This window comes from Ochotona curzoniae, unplaced genomic scaffold, assembly GCF_017591425.1.
Source record: "Ochotona curzoniae isolate NIBS_2020 unplaced genomic scaffold, NIBS_Ocur_1.0 contig_2235, whole genome shotgun sequence".
In the NCBI taxonomy this organism is placed as follows: domain Eukaryota; kingdom Metazoa; phylum Chordata; class Mammalia; order Lagomorpha; family Ochotonidae; genus Ochotona; species Ochotona curzoniae.
Genome location: NW_024465384.1, coordinates 3,508,664 through 3,531,421, shown reverse-complemented (window position 1 = coordinate 3,531,421; position 22,758 = coordinate 3,508,664). Strand labels below are relative to the sequence as shown.

Below are 22,758 nucleotides of genomic sequence, written 5' to 3'. Positions count from 1 at the left end.
CAATTTTCCAATAAAAATAAATAATTCTTTAAAAAGTTTTAAGAAGCAAAAGCCAAGAAACTTACTGTTGGGTCCAGAAACACAATGGATACTTTGTCCAAACTTCTGCAAATGCTTTCACAGATAGGCACAGATTTGGAGATTCCACACAACACTCCTCCAATACATAATAGCACACAGCTCACCACTGTCACACGGGCTGAGACTCCATGCTGAGAGGTACCACACCCAACAGATAAGGCAACACAAAGAGTAGGCAGGGCCCCTACTAAGGGATTTTTTACACAGCTGGCTCACAGATGCTTTCCAGAGCATTTAAGGACTACCTAGAGGCAAATGTGACACATGCTACCAGCATACTATAGGAACGTGAAGATTGTGTGTGTCTGCAAGGTGCTGAGCTGGGTGTCTTTAACCAGGAATCCCAAGTCTGACAATACCCCAGGCTAAGAACATCCAACCTTGAAAACATGACCAACCTGCTCATACACAGAGGAAAGGAGCACAAACTGGTGCTCCTAGGGTACTTCCGTGATCCCCATAACATTCTATAAGTCACTCAAGCATCTTTCCAGAAAACAGACTTTTCAGAACTTGACCTTTAGAGAATGGGGCAACCTCAGGAGTGGATCAAAGACTGCTTTGTAGTTGGACACAAGCTCCCTAACTTGCCTTTCCTATTTGCCTGAATGGTGGGAATACCTGCTTCCTGGGGACCTGTGTTTGGAGGCACGGCCACATCAGGGCTAACCTGGGACATTACTGGCTCCCCTTTTCCTCCCAATGGGAGAGATCATCATGACAAACTCTAAAGATGTATAGAAAACCAAGTACCGCAATGTTTCCACAGGCAGCTCAACCACTCCTTCCCCAGCTGTAGCTGCCAGCTAGTGTTTTTGGTGGGTTCATGTGGTATCGGCCCTGTACTCTTTATACAAGTCATGCCATTTACAGTAATGATAATCAGTCATTCTTGTGTGATAGCTTTGGGATTAAGTTAATACGAGTTTTCAAGGCTATCAAAATAGAAATCTGGGACCAAACCTCATTTTGAGTGACTTTAGGATCCATGCACCTGGCATGAAGCATGCCACTGCTTTATTGTGATTGAAGATACATATGGTGGAAAACTCTAAAACTGCTTACAGAGGAAACTTCATCACTCAAACTCTTCAAGTCAGCACACTGTTTCCTCTACATGAACATTACATTTTGCTAGTTACGCTCTAAAATGAGGAGTCTGATGTGCAGGCTCAGTCAGAATTTATCTTGGCAGCAAACAGGTGCATCTGATGTGGAGCCACACTTGCTCCACCACTTAGGGAGGCACAGTCAATATTGGTCTGCAGAGCATCCAATCGATCAAGCCGGAGAATATTTACTCTGCATCTGCTCATTTTCTTTGCCAAGCAGAAAAGCAATTATCTGCTCCAGCACAAAATACAACAGCTGCTTGGACACAACACACGTAAGACACGATCTTAATCAGAAACTGGAATTCAGAAGTATAAGCTTAGCTGACTGAGTGAACAACAGAATGGGATTAGCAGCCCTATGAAACTTTTTAGTATTTTCTGCTCTGGAATATATTCATGAATTGAGAAGATGTATATAAATTCAGGTGTGGCCAAGTGGCTTTCTTCCCATTGTGAACAAACAACACACCCTTCAAAGTCCCTGTTAACTTTTCTTAAACATGAAAACTCTGCTAAATTATAAAACAGCAAACACTAGTAAAGAACTTTTTATGGAAGAAACAACCATCACAAACAGAAAACATGGAGCCTTCACAAATTTGCAGGATTCAATTACGGTAAATATGTCAAAACTACCATTTGGCCATCCTCAGATTACAAATGTTGTCAAACGGTTTGCATTTTCCAATCTTCACACTTCGATAATATATTCCATCTGGGCTCTGCAGTCACACTTCCCAGCACAGGAATCTAATTCCGGTACAAATGCAGCTGTAGCCTTGGCTCTCTCCAATGACAGTCAAAACCCAAAGGCAACACTCGGAGGCTTCTCCACTCCAGGACACCTGCCTTCTTTCCCAGCTTCACTGCCCACGAGCCATGCCCTGAGCGGCCTGTAATCATGTGCGTGCACTCATGACCAGGTTTACAGGGGCACACCTCCGAGCCTTCTCCTGTGCTGTGCCTCCTGGTGAGGCAAACCTCCACAGCATATTGCACAATTCTACCAGGACACTGGTGAGCACCAGGAACGCATCTATTGGAATGACTTCTCCAACAAAATGTCAGCTAACCCATCCTCGGGTGGTCAGTCTCTATACTGAGTTCAGGAATCACCATGTAGGACTGCCAGTCCACCTGCTGCAGAAACATAAACTGGAAGGCCGTATGTAACAGGAATTGAGGCAGTGCCACGCTCACCAAATGAAGTAAAACCAGCCTCTAAAATTGCACGCAAGAGAAAACAACATAAACTTTAGAAACACAGCGAAAAAGATGCTGAAGCATCAAAGAAACAAAAACCAAATGTTTATTCCTTGCTAGTCTTTGTGTCCAGAAGTGAGGCTCACACACGCCCCTCAGTTCTGCTAGATTCCAGTTCATCCTTCTAACAAATGCATCAACTTTCCTAAGCAGGTTCTTCTTCTAAAGTTTTGCTCCTTGCAAGCCAGAGATACCTAAGACATTTATATATAAATGTTTAATAAATGTGCAGTAATCAGTAAACTGCCTCTCAGGAGTCAACAGAAATCAGTTAGCAAATACACAATTTTACATCTAGAATGGCTAAAGACAGAACACATTTAATCCTTAAAAGTTTCAACTGTTTCGCATTGACATTTCCATCAATACATCTGGCCTAGGACTTGGGCAGCCAAGAAACCAAAGGAAAAGCAAACAATGACACAAACACACGCTAGCAACATTGCCTCCACAATTGGTTTAGTCCCTTAAAGAACCTCTCCTTACGGAATCTCATTTCAGACCAACCTCCAGCTCCCACAGAACCCCCCAGCTGCCCACATGGGGACTAAATCACAAGAGGAAGGGTGACAGCACACAGTTTCCTAAGAGATTGAAGGCATGCTGTCAAACCACGTGGAGGCACCCCACTCCTTGTTACCTGTCCTGTCTTACAGATAAGATCCAGTGAGGTAAAGCAACTGACCCAAGGGCCATGGCAGGTGAGGATGCGAGCAGAACCTTTCCCCAGCACCCAGCTAGGCTTCTTGAACTACCTTGTACTCCTCTCATTTGCTTGCAGCCAGCACAGCACAGGAAATAGCTCTTCTCTTAAAAAAAAAAAACCAATAACAACATTAAAAATGAATCAGTGACTCTGTCCTATTCGGGGTTTTTCATTAACCGTTTGAAAGAACAATAATGAGTTTGACTCTCTGAGACATTCTGTTCTCTTCATCATCAGCCGTAATCACGCCTGCATTTATTTTCTGTTCACAAATATCTGGACCCGAGCGTGCAATCTCAATTCATCTGAACATGGTCACTGTCCTTTGCAGCTGACAAGGGAGTTGCAGAGCACCAAGGACAAAGGCTCACCCTGGGGCTGGCAGGACAGCCTGAAACATAGTTTTATAATCAACGAAGTGGTTTTTCAGGTTTGAACTTTTCAAAATTTAGTAGATGTAAGATCAGAGTGACTTCAAGAGACAGAGGTAGATTTTTCATCCCCTAGCTCATTCCTCAAAGGCCTCTGCCAATCAGGGCTGGGACCGGTCAGAGTTAGCAGCCATGATCTTCAACCAGATCTTACACGTGAGTGACAGGAACCCAAGTAGCCAAGCCTTCGCCTGCTGCCTCCCAGGGAGCACAGCAACACGAAGCTGGACAGGAAGCAGAGCTTCTGTCCCACGTGAGGCAGAGACATCCCACGTGGCACCATCAGCTGCTGCATCCCAAAGCCTGCCCGACCACTTTTTTAAAAATGAAAACTTATTGTTTCCTAATTTCAATATGAAGCATCATGCTCTATTCCTTTCTTTCATAATCACAGGGAAAATTCATTGAAAGGAACCGAGTGCAAAGCGTGCACACACACACACACACACACACACTTGAGGCTCTACCATTCAACAGCTAGAAAAACAAGTCTTTAAGTACCTGGCCCTTTAGACACCAACAAAACCCCTTCCCTTCACCCAGCTGCAGGTGGTTCAAGTGGCTTTTTGATTGTGCCCAAATTATGATAGATGAATCGTTCCCACCCCTGCAAATCTTTACTCAGGCTCCTCTTACGCGCTCACCAATATTCACAGGCTAAAGCATGAAGGGAAATCTTTAATGCCAGGCCCTCATGGAGACTTCCGCTCAGAGTGATTTCAAAATCAATATGAATTTCCAGGTCATATATAAAGTAATAAAATTCATGGTTTGAATAATACGAACTGTATCAAAAATTCACCAATCCACAACATGAAGCACTTCTTCTCATAGGGATATAAGGTTCTCTGTCTTTAAAAAAATTTAAGTTCGTATTATTTGACGTTCAACCTACCGGTTTGTTCATAAAGCTACAGTTTATTCAGTAGGAATTCTAAATATATCAAACCACCTTTCTTAGAAAAACCCCGTTGTTGGCCAGGCATTTCTTGGGAGAGCACACACAGGACGTCACTCATGGGTTCAGAGTGGCCCGCTTCTCTCAGGAATCCCACTGTCCACTCATGCTTGGACACACCTGCCATCAGCAGTCCAGGGTGTCTACCTTTCCGACCCACTGCTCTCTAAAACACCGCAAGCTTGTCAGCAAAGAGGAGTGCCATGAACAAGCCAGAGACAGGACAGCAACCTTCCTGCACACACACACACAGTGAAGAGGTGAGTACTGCTAAAAGGAAAGATTTCTCCACCCTTCTCCCACACTGGCTTGAGCACAAAATCAACATGAGCACAGTGGTACATTCCAGCATTGGTGCTTTGAAAAGTTACATTTTAAAGCTATTTTAAGCTCTTTTCACAAGCAAAGGGATTTCAAAAGCTCATGGAAAACTGCAGTGGAAAGGTAAGTTTAATGTGATGCAAAAAAAAAGAAAATCTGCATCCTTATACAGTGTTGGCTTTTATATGATACATTTTTCCTTAACTTGTTGAAAACCCTCCTGCATTTCAAGGGTTTCAAAAAATTTTCACACTAAAATAATTATATTTTTAAGTGCATTCCCATGACCTTCTTGTAGTATCCCCATATGAACTTGCTTTTCACAATAACTCTATGGGATGGAACCTAGTATGATACCCATTTGTACAGATGTGGAGACAGACTCAGAGCATCTAAGCAATTAACAACATACGAGGGGCAGCAATGGGGCGGATCTAGAAGCCAGACCCTCTGACACCAGCCATGTTCTTTATTGCTATATGCAGCACCTCCCTCACAGGGAAGCTTCAATGGAAAGCTGGAAATTAAACACGTAACACAGTGTCCAGCCCTGGGTAAGTATGACTGGAGTACCTATTACATCAATCACGAGTAAATTCGCGATTACAATGCTGACTTTTGAAAGGTAACAGAGTTTTCAAATCACCATATTTCTACATTTCTTTTTTCCTACTACTGGACAAATTCCTTCATGATTTTTTTTAAAAACTCTCAATGTTATATCCCTATGGTTTTAATGATCTGTGATTATTTTAAAACGTACTGTATATGAATGAAATTCATTTTCTCACTCAATTGCTGCTGACTGTATACCCGCTAAACTCTGGTCTTTTTGCTTTGGACTTGTTAAACTTGCCAATCGGTGAAATTTTGCTTTTGACCATAAGGAGAATTTAAAATACATTAGCCCAAAACTAACAAAAAAAGAGCGAAATAGAGATGAAAAAAGATGGGAAGGAGGGAGAAAGAGCATTTCACTATGTTCTTAGAATTTTACCTACAAATCACAATAAACTTGTTTTTTTAAAAAAAAGTAACTAAAAGGGCCTGGCACAATAGTTCAGTAGCTAAATCCTCATCTTGCACACACCAGGATCCCATGTGAACTCTGGTTCTTGCCCAGGCTTCTCCACTTTCCATCCAGCCCCTTTCTTGAAGCCTAGGGGAGCAATAGAGGATAGCTCAGGGCCTTGGGACCCTGCACCTGCATGGGAGACATAGCAGAAGCTCCTGGCTTCTGGCTTCAGATTGGCTCAGTTTCAGTTGAACCAACTGATGAAGATCTTTCTCTTGCCTTCTCTTTGTAAATCTGATCTGTCTTTCCAATAAAAATAAATAAATCTTACAAAAACAAAAAAAAGGTGAGACAGGCTACATAATTTGCCCTGCACTCTCTCCCTCCCTGCTACAAATGCTTTTGTGTTCAGAGTCAGTTTTTCAATGATTGTACCCAGTCTAGTTTGGGGTTCAGGAAGCCTAATTTCCAGTTTGCACCGACCAAAGCAACCAGCATGATTACTAGTTATCCAGATACTTTATGTCTTATTATTTTTGAAAAAACTTTATTTCCTTGAAAAAGTGTTAGACAGAAGGAAAGATAGGGAGAGAGATCTCTCATCCATTGGTTCACTCCCCACATGGCTGCAAAATGGCAGGGACTGGGCCAGTCTGAGCCAGGAGCCAAGAGCTTCTTCCATGTCTCGAGGGATAATGGAGGAATCCAAGGACCTGGGCAATCCTCCACTGCTTTCCCAAGGTTCATTAGCAAGGAGCTAATTGATCAGAAGTGAGAGAGCTAGGACTCAAACCAGCACCCAGACGGGATGTGAGCATGGCAGGTTATGGCTTATTGCATTACGCCACAGCTCTAGTCCCACGTCTTACTGTTTCTAGCAATTTTATTTTACTTAAAAGATAGAATGACAGAAACACACACACACACATGCAGAGAGAAGGGGATGGGAAGAAGAGGAAGACAGGCAAATCTTTCATTCACTCACTGGTTTAGTTCTGAAAGGGCCACAATATGCAGACGAGTTTCTACATCCTCAAGGAAGAACAGCACAGCAATGCGAAGTGTACAGTGCTGATACTGCAAGATAATCAAGAAACCACCTCGAGTTCCAACGTAAGCAAATCATAATGTAAAAGGAAACTTTCGGCAATCAATCAAAAACCACACCTGAAGTCTGGTGAGAGAGTTTTTTCCCTGGAATGATCCAAAATAAGACTACAGCTCTGCTTCCACCAATCGGGTGTGATTCCACTCTGTGGCCTCCCCATAGAAGACCCCTTTGGACTGCCTCAAAGTACCCCAGGTCTGGACCTGGCCAAGGCATGAATCAACTGCTCAAACAGGGTCTACGTGTCTAACCATGCCAGGTCATGGCCTGAGCTATTCTGCCAGCCAGTCACTGCACCTGTGCTGACAAATCCACCTTAGTATTCACAGATAGGTCAAAATGTTTTTTAAAAAAGAAGTCAAGTCCCGAAGTCTGAAGTCTTCCCTGCTTTCTCAAAAATAGGACAGCAGTGCCCTGGAGTTCCTCCAGAATGCCATAGTCAACACCAACAACCAGAAGACCAGGCAATGGCCAAGCACACCCATGTCTCCCTCGTACCACCAAAAACACAGGGCACCCACAGACCCACCCTGCACTGCCCTGCTCCCCAACAACCACACACACCAGGCTTCAACACGCTTCCTCTAGCTCTCATCTCAGACAAAGGAAAGGACGAGGCAGAAATAGAGAGAGGGACATGGGCAGGATGGGAGCCGGTACCTCACTTCTCCAGCCCTCTCAGGCCACACCTGGTGACACCAGTCATGGAAGACACACAAAGCTCAGTACCTCATCAGGGACCACACGGCTTGTGGTGACCCCAGGAATCCACTGCTCTGGGGTTCCGGTGGGAGCGGGGAGTGGCAGCCACCCCAGGCGCCTTTGGGAGGAAGCCGGGGCTGCTTCCCATTCTCCCGGTGCAGGTGAGCTGGTCGGGTGCTCCCAGGATGCTGGAGGCTGCAGGATGGGATAATCCCATTGCTCCTACAAGGCACAGAATGAAAAGAGTGACAAGGCTTGCAGCAGTAACCGGCTCCGTCTCCAAGCCCCATGCCCAAGAAGCAAGCATTCCCACGGCTTCAGCCCTTTCACTTCTGCCAGGTATCTCTGGAGTTTTAACTTAAAACTGAATTTCATGTAGTTAAACTACAAATTATATTGATCACAACTATGAAAAACAAGGGACACACACTTGTTACACTATATACACACACACACACACACTTTTCAAATCTAATCTCCAGACATACTTCTCGCACAGTATCTAGTTCCAGCAGAATTCCGGATTTCCTAACATAAAATAATCCTGTGAAATACTGTAACAACAAGGGCAAAAATTAGAAGTCTGACACTACCAAGTGGTGGCAAGAAAAGCTGACCAAGAAATTGATTTTCACTCACTGGCACAGCCCTCTAAGCTGCAAGGGCTCGGGATGTGCGGAGCCCACACCCACCTCTCCTCTGTTGCAGCAGCTCCACCTTCCTGGGTGTCCAACACAAGCCTCACACACGCAAAAATCCACTGTACCACAGTTGGGGAAATAAAACATGTGGAAATGACTTAAATTTCAAACCCAGGAGAATGCATCAATTGTGGTAATTCTATAGCATACTTCAGTTAGAACCAACGAAACATAGTTCCTTAGGATAACATGAATGTATGTCAAAAGCCCAACGTGAAATGGAAAAAGAAGAAAATGATTCCACTGAGGCAAGCTTAGAGACCTGTAAAATAACAGCATTTGATGCTCACTGGCACACAGGTCAGTAAGCAGTGCCATGAAACAGTGCCATGCAATGCTATTTTCTAGGTGTTAGAAATTCTATCCTGCCATTCATACAGCAGGAAGAAAAGAAAAGTTAACTTTTAGGAGCTGGTGACCTTTCACCAAGAAATGTCTCCTCCTCAAAGTGATGTCAAACAAAAGAAACCCCACTTCGTTCCTGTGGGTCAATCTTATAATGAGGAGTTAACTCACTCTCCTGCCGGGCCAGTGCATCCACCACCGTGTCCACCACCGACCGATCCTTTCCTGCCACCCAGGTCCAACAGTGCAAGAGCTCAAGACCTGCCGGGTGCTAAGAGGATCACACCTGATGAGTTGGGAAGCAGGGATCAGCAGACAAACCCCCAAAGTCCGTGCAGAACTGTTCATGAGGTCACTGGAAAGACACAAGCTCGTGGGTGCCTCCAAGGGGCCCATGACCCCCACCACTGAGAAGGCCTGAGCCACAATAACTGCCTCAAGGTCCCAGAGCAGCAGATGTCCTGTGAGGTCTCCCAGGGCCCTGTCCCATGTCCTCCCCGGGTACATGGCACCTGGGGGACCCTGTAGCTCTGGACATGTGTCCACTCAGGCTGGGTGACCATGGGAAGTCACCGACCGTGCCATGGATTGCCCTGTGTGAAACAAGGCTGGTGGCTGTCGTGAACAGCACACGCAAGCACCTAGCAGGCACCAGTACTCTGAGGAAGCCAGCCTTGCGTGGTCAGGATGCCCTGTTCCTCACAGTTTCTCCTGCTTCTCTCCAACTGCAATGCACGACTCCTTCAGGCATGTCTGTCTGCCCTGCTGTCCCACAGGCTCCTGAGAGAGGGAACCTCATCAGCTTTGCACATGGCTGGGGTGTGAAACAAAGGTGCAAAGAATGAAGGCCTCCATCTGCAGCGTACCTGCTGGGAGAGTCAGGAGTTGCTTCAAGAAAAAGCAAAAAGTCACACAGACTAGCAGCTGTGTGGCTGGTAAGCTAGGGGTAAGCAGTATTATTTCTCATATATACAACATCCAGTACTTTAACATGATAAATGCCAGAAATGAAGCTTCTTGGAGGAAGAGGATAGTTCTCTCCTTTGAAGAAAAATGTCTGGCTAAGCAGAGAGAGGAGGAAGAGGAAAAACGGGATACAGGCCACCTCAGGCTGGGAAGGCTTCAGACAAAGCAGGTGAGGAGCAGGTGTCTGTACTCAGCAGTCATATCCTTTTGCTGTCATGAAGACAAGACAAGGCGAATGCAAGACGAGAGTAGGAAGCAAGAGGGTTTGTGGTGGCAGCTCTCCAAAGAGGAGGGCGTGCAATGTAGTGAATGCCCCTGCTTGAGAGGGCAGAGACCCTCCAGCCAACTGCAGGTCACCTGCCTTGAGGCATGAAAGTAGGACACGGCACTAACCGTGAGACTTGCAGGGAGCCAACAAAACACAAAACTCCATTTGAATTATCTCCAAGCACCATGCTCCCGGGGAGGTGATCAGAATTTAATGATTTGTCCCAACTGAACTATTCATCACCACTGCTCTCATCCTTAAGAAGAATAAAGATGTAAGGAATCAAATAAAAACACAAGATTAAAAAAAATTCACAGAACAAAATAGGAGAAGAAATCGGCCATTTTTTAAAAGTTCAAAAGATCCTTATAATTACTGAAAAGCAGAGTCTGCATGCAAGGTTGTTGGTAATTATGGAACTGATGGGGAAAGACATTACAGTATGCATTTGAACTTCCAATATCCCTTAGTTATTTTTACCATCCTTTGTCCACAGAATAAAATGAGGATTTTTTTAAAAAGGAGATGGGCTACCAAATAAACTTGTCCCTTAGTTGGAATATGACATGTAGGCAACCCCACATGGTGCCAACTGGCTCTGTGTGGAGCTGCAACAGGTGCCTCTGAACACTCAGGAAAAATGCCATCCACAGAGCAAGGAACACGGGTCCCTCCTCCAGGGCGGTGCTCTCTGGCACCAACCACCGCAGCCAGGTTTTCTCAGGGGCATACAGCCAAAATAAATCAACCAAACATGCACCCCACACAGGAATATCTTTCATCTCCAAATCAAGTTTACCAAAAACGTCATTGTCCTCACTGGTTTTCATAAGAGTAGGAGAGTCGCAACATACAAAAACACATGAGTCTGAATACACTGTTTGTACAACAGGCTAAGGTGAGATGACACTTAACCAGGTCGTATACTGCTCTTCCTTGCAAGCGAATTTGGAAATAATTATTTGAATGACATTTCTGCCCACAGGCTGCTTGACAGACAATGACTTACGGCTTCTCCTGCTTGTGGTAGATGGAGAACAAGTCATACACCAAGCACACGCCAAACACCGTGAGGCCAGTCTCTTTCACCAGCATGGCGCAGGTCCCCAGGAACAGGCTGAGCACAAGGAAGAAGGGCGAGGCCGTGGGAGGGAAACATCCACCAGCACAGCACGGATCCAGACTCCTGGGCGACAAAATGTGAAGTCACCTTCTAAACCAAAGACCTCGTGCCAGTTTCACTGGACTTCTAGTGATCCAGCAGGCGAGAAAAAAACTTCCTCATGATTGGCCAGCAGGCAAGGAGATTTACCACTGCTGAGACGGATGGCCTTCTGGCATCACAGGATAAGCCCCTCTCTGCGAGGCTTGCCTTCCATATTCTAGCAACTAGTTTGAGTTCTGGCTGCCCTGCTTCTAATTTATCTCCACTTAGAAGACAGCAGATCATGGCCCAAGTGCTCCGGCTCCCGCCACCCATAGGGAAGGCCCAGATGGAGTTCCTGGCTCCTGGCACCAGCCTAGCAAAGCTCCATGCATAATAGCCATGTGGGGAGTGAACTAGTGGATGCAAGGTCTCTGTCTTTATCACATAGCCTTTCAAATAAATAAAATCTTGGTAAAATTGCTAAGATGGAAAGATACTATGTAATGTAAAGATTAGGATAAGATAGAAGTCAATACACAAAAGACATGGATGATGCTACCATACAGATAACACTTAGTGATTTGCACAGACATTTAAGTAAACATACTCTAAGAAGTAGTACAGGTTTCCAAACTATAGGCATAAGCCCCAGGGTCTGAGACCTGGGTTCAAATCACAGCTCTGCAGTTCACCAAGTGACAGGAGGCAACACAGCCTGCTTCTCGATGCTTCAGCTCCCTGTGCAAGAGATGGGCTTTAAGCAACACAGGAAGGATTAAATGACTTACCACAAGCCCTGCATTTATCATCCTCAATACCCCTTTGCTCGAGAATGTTTTACATGCCTCTGTATGCAAAGAAGCTGGTGGATATTAAAAGCAGAATCCACATTTCTGTCCGTAATTAAATACAGATATTTTAACCTCTTCTTTTAATAAGCTCTAGCTTAGGCACAGCTTACATTTTTCTCAATTTCATGTCCCAAAGGAGTTTTTTTTTTTTTCAGGACTTATTTACTCTTATTGGAAAGGCAGATTTACAGAGAGAAGGAAAGAGAGAAACATCCTCCAATCACTGGTTCCCTCCCCATGTGGCCACAATGGCCAGAGCTAACTTGATGCAAAGCCAGGAACCAAGAGCTTCCCCCAGATCTCCCAGTGGGTGCAGGACCCCAAGGCTTTGGGCTATCCTAGGCTACAAACAGGGAGCAAGATAAAAAGTAGAGCAGCCGGGACACAAACCAGCACCCGCATGATATCTCAGCATATGCAAGGCAAGGATTTTAGCCACTGAGCTATTGTGCCAGGCCCAAAAGGAGGAGGTGTGTGTGTGTGTGTGTGTGTGTGTGTGTGTGTGTGTGTGTGGACAGCATTACAAAGAGAGGAAGATTGAGAAACAGAAAGAGAGAGAGAAGAGCAAGACTTTCTATCTACTAATTCATTCTTCGAATGCTAAAATCGCTGGGGCTCAGCAAGGCCAAAGTGACGAGCCTGGAACTCCATCCCATCCCCCTTGTAACTGGCAGAAGCTGAAGCACTTTGACCATCTTCTGCTTCTTTCTCAGGCATATTACAAGGAGCTGGGTCAGACACTAAGCAGCCATAATTCCAACTGCCCCTACGGGATGCTTGTACCATAGACAGCCCAGAGATGTTCAAACACCGTCCGGAGCTATGGTCATTCCATCCTCTTACAAAGCAGAGCTGACCCCACCGCCGGGAAGTGGCCCTGCTACCTTCAGCTGCCGCACACCTCCTGGTTCCTACATCGTTGAAGTACAGGCCAACATCTCCGTAGCTGTGATGTCTACTCCTCATCATTAGGTCTTAAAACAACTGCACAGAACCATATGCAAAATTCATAGTAGGCATATTTCTTTATGAAGTTAATCTACAGCTTAAAGAGCTCCAATCCACCGGTTCACATTCTAAAAGCTAGTAATACCAGAAGCCGGATCATGCCAAAGTCAGGACCTAAGGAGTCAGTCCGCATCTCCCATGCGGTGGAGAAGGATTCAATGGCTTGAGCCTGCACCTGCTGTCTCCCAGGCTGCACATTAGCAGAAAGCTGTAGGCAGCAGCCAGATTTGGATACCCCATGCAAGAACCGTGAAACAGGGCATGGATGTCTACCCACAGCTGACATTTCTCAAAGTGAGAATACTATGAACAGCAAACCCATTCAAACACAGCTCATTGTCAAAGACACAAGCATGCTGCAGATCTCGTCACATTCCCAAGTACATCAACAGCACAGAAAAAGCCCCAGGAATCACTGCAGCTGCAAATGGACTCAATCTGTTGTAACAGGAGAATAAACAGAACACAATTACGAGGTCTGGGCTTCGGGTTTAAGATTTCACAACACTGTTTCATACAATGAAAAATACACCAGAACACCATGCAGCCAGGACCAAAAGACTGGTGCCTCAGAAAGAAACACCTCTGCCCATGAAGGCAAACTCACAAACCTTACAAGTTCATTCATTTCCTCCCTGATCCAAGGTCTACCATGGTTCTTGTCAGGGTTCATCAGTCTCAGAAAGCTGCCTGGCCATTCTCTGCTGCAGGTGCTGCCTCCTGCCCCTGGGGAGTTCACAGGCAACATCCTTGGTCTCCACCCACTGGGTACCTTTGCAGCTGCAACAACCACAGGTGTGCCCCTAGCACCAGATGTCTGCCGGAGACGGAGGTCAGCCCTCTCGCAGTGTGACTGCTTCAGAAGAGGGGTGTCAGTCAGGGTCACAGAGGGATCTGGAAGTCAAAGTTCACAACCCTTTTTAACCTGGCATCTCTCCACCAAGCAGAGGATGCAGCTGCTTGCTCCACGCCATGCTCTCAGCCCTCTACCCCACTCACCCCCTCCTTATAACCTGTGCTCTCCCCTGTGTGCATGAGCATTTGATTTCTGGGGACCAAGGAGCATCACACATCATGGGGAGTCATCTCACTGCTTTTCAGTTTCCCAAAGGCAAGCACTTTCATAATCGGATGAAAGAACGAACTGGACAAAGAATGAAGAAATACTGCTTTCTACTCAGCCTTGTTATTTTAAGCCCTCAGCTACTTTGGTGAGGATAACACAGAGGACGAATCATGCAAGGCCAAAATGAAAAGGAGATATCAGACAAACTCTGAACAATTGCAAGAAAGAATTGCATCCAGGATATTTTGGTTCAGAACTATGATTTCAAATGTAATGTTCAGATTCCAGGAAGAAGAGCTGGGGTTGCCACCCAAGGCAAGCATGGGGCCTGAAGAGAGAAGAGCTCAGCTCTGGGGCAGGGAAGAGCTCCCATCACTGGTCTCCAGCCCACTCCTCACTCAGGCTGATGGTGCCAGCGCAGGTGCCTGGCATACCTGGAATGCAGGTTCACATACCTATTGTAGGACAGAAAGGCCAGCAGGAACAGCAGGCACGCCAACACGTCCGCTCTGCCCACAATTCCAGCCACCTGGGAAGTTCATGAACAAAAAAGAAAAGCCTCAGAACACCATTTCCACAAAATCATCACAGTAATGTGTTTGTGATTTGATACACGAATGATTAAAAAAAAAATGATTCCTCCCATACGGATATACAATTAACCACCTGTGATCATCAAATATACTTACCAATAGTTTTACAGGAGGAAGAGAAAAGCAAGAGGGAAATGGAGATGCTCGTACTTTTTTAACCTCTCTACTATAAGTGTATTCACTGGGGCTAGTATCGTGGCACAGTGTGTGAAGCTGCCCCCTGTAACATCAGCATCCTACGTAAACACTGGTTCAAGTCCCTCCTGCTCCACTTGCAGTCCAGCTGCCAGCTCATCACTGGGAAAGCAGCAGGATATGGCCCCAGTGTTTGTACCTCTGCCACCCACTTGAGGACCCAGATGAGGTCCTATCTCCTGGTTTCAGCGTAGCTCAACCCCAGCCATTGCAAGCATTTGGGAAGTGAGTCAACAAAGACAACCCCCGTTCTCCCTCTCCCTCTATTTCCCCACATTTCAAATAACTACACCTTCTTTTTAAAAAGTGTAGTCACTGACTCACTGAGTTTTCAAAAAGCATTTTGTAAAAATAACTGAATGTCAGCCATTATGCTAGTTTATGGGCATCAGAGTGCTAATGGGAAAAAGAGTATTAATAAAATTCTAGAAAAGCTGGGAAATAAATGCTTTGGTTTTCGTTCATTCATGTGTTTGTTTTAAGGAATCAGCACAACTGAGAAAGGAAGTGGGTCTGCACTCATGGACAATACCCAGCTATACCTACGTGTGTACTTGTGCAGACGCGTGCACTGTGCTTTTCTTAGCTGAAGCATTGGAAGACACATTGGAAGACATCCAATGGATGTCTTAGGATGTAGCACTGTAGTCAACATGTGTGTGTTTGAGAGAGAGAGAGAGAAATTTCTAGAATTGCAGGGCTCAGCTGGGAAGATCCAAGAGGAGGCTACACTCTGTTATCGCATCAGCAAGAAAGAAGGTGCTTAGAAAATAACAGTGGGAAAGTCAGAAGTCAATGTCAAGCACCTCCCCCAGACCAAATCTAAAACAATCTGGATATCCCAATAAATAAAAATCATAGATTATCTTCATCCATTCAGTGGGAAAAACCAGAAATCCATGAGTTCAGCCTGTAAGTAAATTCACAGAGGAATGACAAGATGGTTGGATAGTGCCCTAAGTCCAACGCTGCCCAATCATCCGAGAGAAAGGAAAACCTCGCTTCACAAAAGATGCAGTTGAAAAGGGGCAGGCATTTGGCACAGTTGGGACACCCACACTTCCTATTAGGGTGCTCACAACAGCACTGAGTCCCAGCTCCACTTCCCAGTGCAGCTCCCTGCAGGGTCCACCCCGGAGGCAGCAGAAGATGATACCCTGCGGCCCAGAAAGGGAGCCCCGATGGAGTTCTGGTGTCTTCCGACCTCACTCATACATGTTGAGGGTATCTGAGGATTACATGAGTAGATGGGGTGAATAGGGTGGTGCTGAAAATCACCAGGCTTCTAGAAGATCAGATCAAGTGGCAAATATTAAAAATTATAACGGAAGCCAAAGTTATGGCACAAGAGAGTTTTGAGGCAAAAGTGTGTGCGTGGCTTCAAACGCTGTCTTCAGAAATGACTTCATCGTTAGAGAAATGTACAGGAATAATTACACAATGGAGAAAACGCACTGTACTCTGAGGGATTAAAATGAAAATCCCATCACTGAAAAGCATGCATCCCTTTTATAGCATTCTAGCCAGGGATTCAGATCCGGCTACATCATCAGAATAAAAATGACAAGTCCAGATAAGAAATATCTACAAAAAAATACATAAAGATATACAACAGATTATTCACGATACCAAAAATTTACATCAGTAATATTTTACAACTTTACATTGGAAGGTTTTCATTCTTATTTATGTTAAATCAGATTCCTAACATTACAACTCACTGCAATTTATTATAAGCCATATTAAAGAATATAAGTTAATATACTGCACACATGCACAAGTTATATTTTTGTTTTATAGTACTAATACACTATGTGATATATGCTAATAATTTGATTTAAATCTTTATATAGTTTGTACCTTTGTAAATCCTTACATATTTGATAGGCTATACCTATAAATAGAAAATATACTTGTAGACCCCAGTGCCTATTCAACTATGTCATAAAATTAAATAATAAAAAAATACTTGTGAAAAACATAACACATCAACTATATATCTTACGTAATGTAACAAGTATATGACTAACGTTTTATGTTACATACTTTGCAACACAGTCTAAAAAATATTAAGATGTATAAATTATAGAAAAAGAGTGAAGACGGGTAACTTATCCCTATGTATAGAAACTCAGAGAAAAATTACAATGAATACTGTCATAGAATGCAAACAACTGAATTATTATTGTGTGAAAGAACTCAAATTAGGAAAACCACTCTCAAATACTCAGAAAATAGATCAGTTTATATAACATGCGGAGGGAGAAAGGACGAGCAAACAAATGTGGCAAACTGTGAAAAATGAATGCGTCTGAACAAAGACTAAGCAGTCAGCCTCTCCTCTTGTTAATATTTTAAAGCGTTTCCAAGCAGCGTGTCTTCAGAAGACTGAAAAGAGAGCCAGGGAAAGAGACAAGGGACACTTCATAAATGTTTGTATCATCTTGCTACCTAAGGTCATTTCTTAGAATTTTTGAAAGCCCCAGAAACAAACTGATAAGAGCAAATTGGGGTGAAGTTTAGAAAGATGCTTCCAGGTACGTGTCTCCTAGAACTGGGTGATGATGGGCAGCTCACAGGAATTGGACAGCAAACACCAGCAGTCCCTGAGGACCAGTGAACTATCCCGGAGCTGCACCACCCCACAGGCCCACAGAGGAACGCAAGATGTGACGGCAGGTGACAGCCAGAGACAGACACTCGAGACAGAGCAGCAGGGCAGGCACACAGACACCCGAGACTGTCTGAGACTTCTTTTTGAGATGCTGCTTTGCCACACCCAGAGGACAAGTGCCATGCCCGGCCGCACACAATGCAGAGATGACAGGCACACAGCCCTGCCTAATCAATGGACTCTTCTCTCCCCTGCTCCTTTGAGAGGAAAGCAGTGTTGAGTGTCAGCCTGGACACAGGTTTTTCTTGAACGATCAAGTGCATTATTTTTGTCCTTTGTAAGTTTACATGCATCCTGTCTTCAACTGGATTAAGCAATTTAGAATATGCATTATCTTAAAATCTAAAAGGAAAGTAATCCAGCTATATGCAAGTAAATGTGCTGACAGCAAGTTACATACTGAGGACAATTCTAGCCCAGTCTATATCAGGCAAACTCAGACAGGGACTAAAGACTGCTCAGGCCACATGGGGCTGGCAGCTCTCACCTACTTTGCCTGTGTGGTGCACAGCTCATTGACTCATGCATGTGTAAGGAGCCGAGGGACACCAGGAAGCCTGCATGACTCATGAGTGGGGTGTGAGGCCCCACTCAGATCACAGCCTATAAAGAAGCAAAGGTGCAAAAGTCAGACAGAGAGCCCCAACCTGCTCAGATCACACCACTGGCTCCTCCAGCACTACTAACTCAGTACCACCTGCAAGGTCTCCTGAAGCTTAAACACAGAGCCAAGTTCACCCCCAACAGAGTCCAGGGACAATGTCAAGCCTCCAGGACTGAGGAGGCATTCATCTCAGCCCAACTGACCTGACCAAGGGCAAGACTTGCAAGCTGCCATTGGCTGCAGCAAGTGGGAAACGAGGCGATCCCAAGCCGGGTGAACTTAACTAATGCAGTGACTGCTTCACTCAGCGCAGCCAAGTTGGAAGCAGCAGCAGCAACAGCACAAGATGCCAGATGGATGTGCCAGATCTGAAGAACGCAGTGCCCCCTGCAGCAGAAGCCCAGGGAAGGTGTCAATATTCTAGTTCTAACACCTCCATGCCCCATTGCCTCGTCAAATGTCTGAGCATACATAGAACATCCCTGCTGGGCTAGGGACTTGGGACAATGGGTTAGACTGCAAATATCAAGACACTTTGGTGAGTGTATTTTGGACATCCCCTCCTCCTACCCGATGCACTGAGATGCTATCGACATCATCGTGTTTGGTAACTCCGTGTTTTCTTCCAGTTACTAAGCATTTTCCATGCACTACCTCCTGTGCCAGCTGGAGGGATTAAATCAGCCTCGAGGACTTCACCAGCTGCATGGGAGGAAGGAGGGAGCTTATACCCGCTGCAAGGCAGCCACGTGCATCACAAGGGGAGAAGTCATTGCGAGAGCAAGCGGGAACTGCAAGGACTTCATGGAATGGCCGCCCCAGGAATGTGAGAAGGAAGGGACAAACGAGGTTTTCCGAAAACGTGGGGGCCAGGTTGGGAAGGAAACACGATGTGCTCCAGGCAGAAGTCAAAAGCAGGGCAGAGAAATAGAGACGTGATTTCTGGAAGGGAGAGACAGGGAAGCAAAGGGAGAGTGTTCCATCAAAGTCAGGTGGATCTGACTCTAGGATTAGACAGGCTGATGTGGAAGGTGCTGGAAAGCACCAAGGCAAGTGGTCAGTCATGATGTAGACCTACATGCAAAGACGAGTCCTTCAGCCTCTGGTTACAGATTCCCATTCTGGAGGCAGGGCTGCTATTAACCAGGGAACTGTAGCCTGCAACACATACTCAAATGCTGGGGAGAAAAAAAAAAAGGTGCTGTTCATTGGATGGGACTCAAATGCAGCCTGAGCAGTCCTCCTCTAAGATGCTCAGGACGGCAAGTGTTTCAGAATGATTGCACAGATATAATAAGAGATCTCGGGGATGGGAATCAGGCCTGAACACTCCACTCCTCCCTGCTTGCTGACACTTGCACACAAGATAAAGACAATTCTACATGGTATTTTTAGTGAGCATGTGCGTTGGCTGCAGTCCATCACAGCAAACGCCCCAGGTGCAGTTTCCACTTGCAGTACCACATCCAGGCTCAAGAAGTGTCCATTTGGGGGGGCTTCTCAGATATCAGCTTCCTAGGGTAACAGACTTCCTAGCAAAGTACCAGAGTCCTCATTGCCAACCAGGCCCTAATTTGCTCTCAAAACTTTTTTTTTTTAACTAGGATTTGCACAGTCACTGGCATTCATTTTTTCCATAAGAATGAGTTGCACAGCAACCAGCCAGAAGGACTCATGAGATCGTGACCAATCTTCCCCGGCTTCCTCCTGTTCCAGTTCTGGAAAAAGTCAGCTTTGATCTTCAACTCCATGTGTCTCGGCCCCAGCTCTCAGCTTGGCGTAAACGCGTTCCTTCAAACCCGATCAGCTCTGATGACTTCATTTTCATCCCCAGGGGAGAATTAGAATAAACTCTTACCATCTTTCCAGATTCTTGACTAATTTTTCTCATGACGCAGGACACAGAAGAACACAGCATTTCCCCCTAGAAATACATGACGAAGCAACACTTCGAAGACTCTCAAGGGCCTCCATGACAAATATCTGGGGCTGCTCTAGTTCTTGGATTGACCTTGGCAATGACCAACTCTATTACGGTCATGGTCTTATAGTCCCACAAATATTTGCTGAATTATTGCATCAATGAACGAGTCTATCTTTTTCTACCTAAATTGAAGAAAAATAAAACCTGTCTGCAAAAGTTCTTGTTTTGTGTCTACCTGTACACACATCCTCTGGCTTTGCTAGTAGTTTTGTCAGCTGTACCTGGGATTCCTCCCAGGCATCCCCATATCTGCTGGCCACTGAAAACTTCCTGGATCAAGTCCTGATTAACTACTTAATGATCACGTAATCCATCATGCAGTTATTCACTCATATCTTCTCATTGTGTTTAAATTAAATCCCAACCCCCCCAAGAAAAAAATTCAATTGTTCATCCTTGCTGAGCTACTACGGTCCCACTTTCGCTCTTGTTAGCAAAGATGAGGTCTTTCCTGGTACCTCCCATCTCCATCTCTGAAAACAGCCATCACCCTGTAGTTTATGTACCATGTTCCTTCTACAACTCTGTCCTCCTCTTCAGGATCTGACCTGAAATGTACAAAGCAAGTTTATTTCTTTGGACTGTGCTCTGTAGGTGTGAACCGCCTCTGTAGGGCAAGTTTCTTTGTCTCCTTTTTATGCTTGACTCATCTGCTCACAAAGCTAACCATCTTCCCTACCGTCCTCCCGTCAGTCAATGTCCAACCCTCACACGCCGTGGCCCCTTTAATTGTGTTACTATGTTTGTTTGTTTGTTTGTTTGTTTTTTCAATTAGCACTAAGGTCCTCTGATATTCCCTTTCAAAAGTCATTTTTTTTTCCTGACAAGATTTTCCTCTCTTCTTAACATCCAACCTAAACTCCCACAGTCCACAATCGCATTGACCCAGAAGGCCCATGTTTTATGTTCTCCACCTCTGCAGCTGTGGAATTAAATCATTGTTGCCCAGTTACTTGTTGCTTTCCTGGGATAACTGCCGCCACAGCAATCTAAGCACAGACTTTCAAGTATATTTAAAAACTTCTTTGTCAGAAATGTATGAGGGTACTTTAAAAGTACATGGGAACATTGCATAATAAAACAACCAAAATCAAAATATATATACAAAACATGCATCTTTTTTAAAAATTGCTTTTCTTGGAAAGTGAGATACACAGAGAAGAGGAAAGACATTTCCCACAAAGCGGCCACAACGGCTGGAGTCTCTTCCAGATCTGCCACATAGGTGCAAGGTCCCAAGCCCTTGGGTCATCCAAAATGGCTTTCCCAAGTCACAAGCAGGGAGCTGGGTGGGAAGCGGGGAAGCTGGGATACACACTGGCACCCTCATGGCATGCCAGCACATGCAAGGCAAGAACTTTAGCCACTAGGCTACTCTAAACATCCATTTTATAACCCTCTTAAGCTTATATCTAAAATTTTGCATTCATATATTTTTTTTTCTTCTGGGTCATTTGTTTCCTTGATTGTTACCTTTTTTTTTATTGTTATTAACATTGTATTATGTGATACAATTTTATAGGCACTGGGGATTATCATTAAAAGGATAGAACTTCCCATATGTTGTACATACTAGATTTTTTAAATAGACTCCAACGTTGCTATTTGAATACAAAGGGTGTCTGAATGCTACAGCTCACATTCCACGTACACAAACAGACCTGTCCTTAAATAAACCAGATACTGCACACCCTTTGTCTCTGAACTCCTTGTTTCCCTTTTATTTCTCCCTCCGGATTTCTGCTGAAAGGTTTCCTTGTTATTTATTTAAATACCTGCAAGACAGAGTTTCAGAGAGAGGCAAACATGTTCCATTTTCTGATTGACGATCCACCCTACATGGTCCCAAGTGGTTGCAATAACCAAAGCTGGTCCAGGGCAAAGCCAGGAGTCTGGAATGTCAATCGGGGCTTCCACGTGGGAAGCTGGGGCTAAGTCCTTGATCCGCCTTCCCAGGCCCATCAGTAGGAAGCTGGGTCAGAACCCAAGGAGCCAAGGCCAAGACAGCACTACAATGTGTGACGTGGTTTAACCTCCCAAGCAGTGGCTTAGCGCACGGTGCCACAACGCCAACCACTTTTTCTTAACATTTTACACACTTAGGCTTAAAATACTTTATCATTCCAAGTAAATTAATTTTAAAAATGTCCTATAACTGTAAGAATCTGAAGCATTAAATTTTAAATTTGGCACTGGTATTCTAATTATTACCCATTCATAAGTATGAGATATATACTACAAAGCAGAAAAATCATAATTACTAAACACAGAATATTAACTCTAGTTAATATGGGTACAGCAGGCTTATTTTTATTTTCACTAAGTTCAATCATAGCAGTCTAAAGTTTGCCTTTTCTTGCCTAGTTTTTATTTACAGACATTCTACATAAATAAGAACAGAATCAGGTTCTAAAAAGGATTTATTTAATTCTAAAACTATTATCAATTATCGCATGGCTATGTCATCTGACATGATTTTTAACTATCTATTAGCTGATCACCCAATGAGGGCCTTCTTTAATTTGGTCAAAAGCAAAAACTTTGAATTCAGCCATCATTCCAGTTGCCTGTCATTGACTTTCACACAGTTAGGTAAGTATGGCAGAAAGCTCTACCAGCTTCCAGCAAAGCGCAGCGACTTGCTCTTCATGCTCCT

At 44.6% G+C, this 22,758-nt stretch overlaps 1 protein-coding gene across 3 annotated transcripts in view; it reads right to left on the bottom strand.

Moving 5' to 3' along the window:
* TMTC1 (transmembrane O-mannosyltransferase targeting cadherins 1) overlaps positions 1 to 22,758 on the bottom strand; it is a 188,301-nt gene that overhangs the window by 147,527 nt on the left and 18,016 nt on the right. For all 3 annotated transcript variants that reach the window (XM_040972266.1, XM_040972267.1, XM_040972268.1), the window contains exons 3-5: positions 14,508 to 14,581; positions 10,990 to 11,166; positions 7,728 to 7,922 (exon numbers count right to left, since the gene is read on the bottom strand). In XM_040972266.1, the coding sequence (XP_040828200.1) occupies positions 7,728 to 7,922; positions 10,990 to 11,166; positions 14,508 to 14,581 (446 nt within the window). The remainder of the gene's footprint in view (positions 1 to 7,727; positions 7,923 to 10,989; positions 11,167 to 14,507; positions 14,582 to 22,758) is intronic.